A 4,564-nucleotide genomic window follows, 5' to 3' on the forward strand; every position below is an offset into this window, starting at 1 on the left:
GTCTTCGTGCTGTGCCGCGCAGCGTCGCTGGCCGCCCGGGAGCCGCGGCGCCGCTGCGGGAGATGCTGCGCGATGTGCGCGACCGGCGGGTGGCCGGCGCGGCGCTGGTCGGGGTGCTGGTGGCCGAGGCGGGGCCCGAGGACGCGGTGGCGCCGATGTTGCGGCTCCTGGAGGCGCTGCTGCGCACCGTGTTCGGCCGCCAGGCGGGAGGCCCGGTGCAGGCGGCCGCCTACTGCCCCGGCCACCCCGCCTCCAGCCTGGCCGTCCAGACCGCCGCTAGCCGGGCCCTGCAAGCAGCCGCGCCCGCGCGACCAGGTGAGGGGGCGCAAGGCCCCGTGGGCGCAGGCGGGCGGTGGCTGGGGGAAGGCCCCGAAGTTGGAACTCTTTAGGCCAGCGCCCTGGTGCACCGAGGTAAACTGAGGCCCCGAGCGGGGAGGTGCCTAGCATTGGTCCTCCCAGCTAGCGCGGAGCAGGCCCTGGGCCACGGGTCGAGTTGCTCTGGAGGATCCTGAAAGCATGGGGGACAGTGGCTTGGAAAAGCCGAGGGAACGAACAGAAGGCGGGGGAAGTTGATGGAGCAAGAGGATTGCACTGAGCTGGTCAAAGATCTGGGAGCTGCGGGGAGAGAGGAGTGGGAGGAGATGGGAAAGCCTTGGGGTGCACACATTTCAAGGAGGGATTGGGACCGAATTAGGACTGGAGGGAGGGGATTGGTGGTGCCTGGAGCTCCTGGGACGCTGCGCAGCTAAGGATGCGAAGGTGGAGGAGGCTCAGTGCAGCTGCGAAGGTGGAGGAGGCTCAGTGCTAAGCGCCGCGGGTCATAGGAAGGAGGTGTGCGGAAAGGGTGTGAGACTTGGAGATGTGGGGAAAGGGTGTGAGGGACTGACTGAGGACACAGAATGTTCGAGTCCCTCTTGGCTACTCGCCCTGGTTGTGCAGCCACTGCAGTGCCACCTGCCTTCCCTTCACATGTTGGGGTCCAACCCCAGCAGGTCCAGGGGTCCCTAAAGGTGTGGATGGAGTCAGCGAAGAAGGAAGGACACGAAGACAGCGTTCAGTTGATCAGCAGCCTAGCCAGGATCTCCAGCAAAGTTCTGTCTCTAGGTTCTCTTGTCATGTTCTGTCGCTAGGTTCTGGTTAGGATCTGAGGATCTGCTGAGGATGTGATGTTTATTGTCTTGTTACATCTGTATTTATACCAGCCGATTTTAATCCTGTCAATTTCTATTACAAAGGTTAGGGCGTTTCTTATCTCCATTCCAGGGAGTAAAGATTATGTGGCTTAACTACCCACCTGGCACTTAATTAAGGGGTTGTATCCCCTCCCTAACCTCAGGGAAAAATCCCCACCTGGGGAAACAACCTTTCTCGGAGAGGTGACCTTGGTTAAAACACATAGTGCTAAGGGGAGCAAACATATTAAGAACAGTATGCTATAAACGCCAGGTCCATTGAAACATATGCTGTGCAGATGTTTCTTTCCTGTAGCGACTGTGTCAAGCAGCAAGGATGGACCGGCTCCCGGCATTCACACTCTCCTGAAGTTTGGGGAGCAGAGTGAGGGTCTTCTGCTGCTGCCATCCACAGAAGAGTCAGAATCTCCTCCCTCCTGGTACACAAGGTTTTCCAGGAGTTTCCAGTGTCCTCGGATTAAAATATGGACATTAAGTATAGCTGGATCTGGCACAGCTGGGAGATAGCGGAGCATTCTTTGCACTCCCTGCTTCCCCCACCTCCAGCAGCTGCTCTTCTCCAAGCCCTCTGGCCTTCCCTCCATTATCTGCCAAACTCTTGTGAAGACAGAGGCTGCTGTGCTCTGCCTCCCTGGACACTGCTGTGTTAATCAGCAACCGGGAGGTGCCAGACTTGGGGGGGGGGGGGCGGTTCCAGCAAGGAGAACTGTACCTCTGAAGTCACAAATGTCACAGACCTAACTGCCAGCCTGGCCTGCCTAGGTGGAGGCCATCCGTCTCACCTGTAGAACCTGCCCTAACCATCCCCCCTCCCACACCCCCCATGCCCACAGCCCTTTCTGCTCCATCTGTGAGGAAGCCGGCTAAATTCGAAACTCCACAACCTGCATCCAGAAAGACAGGGAATGTCCTGAGGTGGACTGTCATTCTGATGGTGGGCCTGGCCCCATGGGAGGACATTTTCTACCTTCCCCCACCCCCAATGAGCTGGTGCCTGGAAAATTCTGAGCCCTTAGTTTCTCCCATTCCCCAGGAAATAGCTTTTAATCCCCCAAAGCCAAGCTTGCTCTGGCCTGCTAAGCTTTTGTATACACATTGCAGTTGCCTGGAATGAAAGCCTTAAGGGCCTTTTTTTCTTTCTTTTTTTTTAAGGCCTTTTCTTTCATTTCACCTCCTCACCTGACCAACCCCATTTCATCATTCAGAACTGGACTTCCTCCTCCAAGAAGTCTTCCCTGACCTCCCTTACTCCTTTACAGGTTCAAAAATGAAATCCTCAAACCTACCGCCACTCTCTAGTTTCTTACCAATGGTTTTGTCACTTTTGCTTATGAGTTTAATCACCACTATATTCCCATTTCCCATGACCTGCCTGGCACGCAGAATCCTTACCTCTTCTTAAACACTGAATCGATCTCTACTGCATTAAACTCATTTCTACTTTTATAAAAACACTAAACAATATGAAACCTTTTACTAATGACTACAGGTCATGAGCGTGATTATTGTCCACTAATTTATTTGTCCACTAATTTTGTCTGGGCTTTTGCAGTGGGCAGCGCCACTCACACATTCATGATGCTAAGGTTTTCCTAGCAATTGCGTGTGGCTTTTTAAAGTCTCCCCATCCCCTTCCTCACTACCTCCTGGTTATTCTTATACTTTTAGATTGTCTGCCTCTTGACATGCCCTCTTACCCAGTTTATGCCCAATCCAGCTGCCAATGGGTTGAAAAACTAGGAATCCAGTCTTTTTAGAACTGGGTGCGAATTAAGAGTAAATAAGCCCCACATAAAGAAAAACAAACACCGATTTTGTTTTGGCTTCCTGGAGTTTGTGTGTGTGTGCATGTGTGTGTGTGTATGTGTGTGTGTATGTGTGTGTGTGTGTTTGTGTGTGTATGTGTGTGTATGTATGTGTGTATGTGTGTATGTGTATGTATGTGTGTGTATGTGTGTATGTGTGTATATGTGTGTGTATGTGTGTATGTGTGTGTATGTATGTGTGTGTGTGTGTGTGTGTGTGTGTTTTTAACTCCATTGCCGTTACCTTATTCCACATGGTTGGGGCTCTTAAGTGATCCCTACATCACTTAGGTGATGCTATAATAAGGAAACTAGAATCAGCATATAAGTGTTTTGTATGTGATTATTTAAAAAGATTAAGCCTTTTCATATTAAGAAATAGTTTGAACTAAAAAGCGGGGAAATTACTGCTCCATGAGTATTTTCGTTGGTGCTATGTAATTGTAATTCATATCATGTCATTCTTATCAAGGTAGTTGCCCCAACATGGTACCTACGTCATAGAGTCTTTGTGAGGAAGAAATGATATAATATGTATAAAGCAATCCTTATATAAAGCACCCTGACCGGAGATTAAATCTGAAACCTAGGTTTGTGCCCTGACTGGAATCGAACCCACAACTTTTTGGTATACAGGATGACGCTCCAGCCAACTGAGCCATATGGCCAGGGCTGTTTGTGTTTTTGTTTGTTTGTTTTAAGTATAAAAACTCCACCCCCTTTTGCAAATCAGAATCTTTGTTTTTAATCAGACAGTTGAAACTAGGGCAGTTAATAGTTGAAGCTCTTGGTTTGCTTCACTGAAAATCTCTCAGTTGTGTCAAGCACCATGTGACCTGCTGCCTCTGGGACTTTGTGTTCCTTTCAGCAGAAGGAGCCTGGGAGAGACCCGGCCTCCCGGCGCTGTTGGCCTGCTTCTCCTGGGGTCCCTGGAGCCGGGGGAAGGACCCGTATGCCACCGCCTCCCCCAGTGGTCCAGCTCAGGGTGAGTGAGTCGCTTCCTGCTCCTGGACTCTCAGGGCCAGGTGCTTGGGATTAAGAGAGTGGTCACGTGCACAGGGACCGTAGGGAGAGAGAGGACTGACATCCATGGAGCACAGGCCGTGTGTTCAGGGTGGGAGTGAGCAGTGTGAGGTGCCCCGGCCACCAGGAGCCAGCACACGGGCTTGGTCAACAGGGCTCTAGCCCCAGGAGTCTCTGCCTAGTGAAGGCGGTATAGGTCAGTGGTCGGCAAACTCATTAGTCAACAGAGCCAAATATCAACAGTACAACGATTGAAATTTCTTTCGAGAGCCAAATTTTTTAAACTTAAACTATATAGGTAGGTACATTCAACTTTAAATTCACGGTTTTCGTCTTCCGTTTTCTTTGCTTCTTCTTTGTAGCCTCTCAAACAGGCACCTAAAAAATGTTTCATTTTATAATAATAAAGCCACCAACACAAAATAATTACAATTCTTAAATTGATGACAAAAATACCTGTAGGATTTGCAGCTGGTTGGAAAAATACAGGTAACTTTATGCTTCGAGTAGGTACTTTTGCCACCCGTGCACGATTGCGGACGC

At 50.6% G+C, this 4,564-nt stretch overlaps 1 protein-coding gene across 1 annotated transcript in view; it reads left to right on the forward strand.

Moving 5' to 3' along the window:
• CUNH2orf72 (chromosome unknown C2orf72 homolog) overlaps positions 1–4,564 on the forward strand; it is a gene marked incomplete at its 5' end in the record, with an annotated part of 9,939 nt that continues 5,375 nt past the window's right edge. Inside the window, 3 exon segments of the mRNA XM_006109994.3 lie at positions 1–52; positions 55–315; positions 3,867–3,983. Coding sequence (XP_006110056.1) covers positions 1–52; positions 55–315; positions 3,867–3,983 — 430 coding nt within the window.

Source organism: Myotis lucifugus, unplaced genomic scaffold (genome assembly GCF_000147115.1).
Source record: "Myotis lucifugus unplaced genomic scaffold, Myoluc2.0 scaffold_3, whole genome shotgun sequence".
Taxonomy (NCBI): Eukaryota; Metazoa; Chordata; class Mammalia; order Chiroptera; family Vespertilionidae; genus Myotis; species Myotis lucifugus.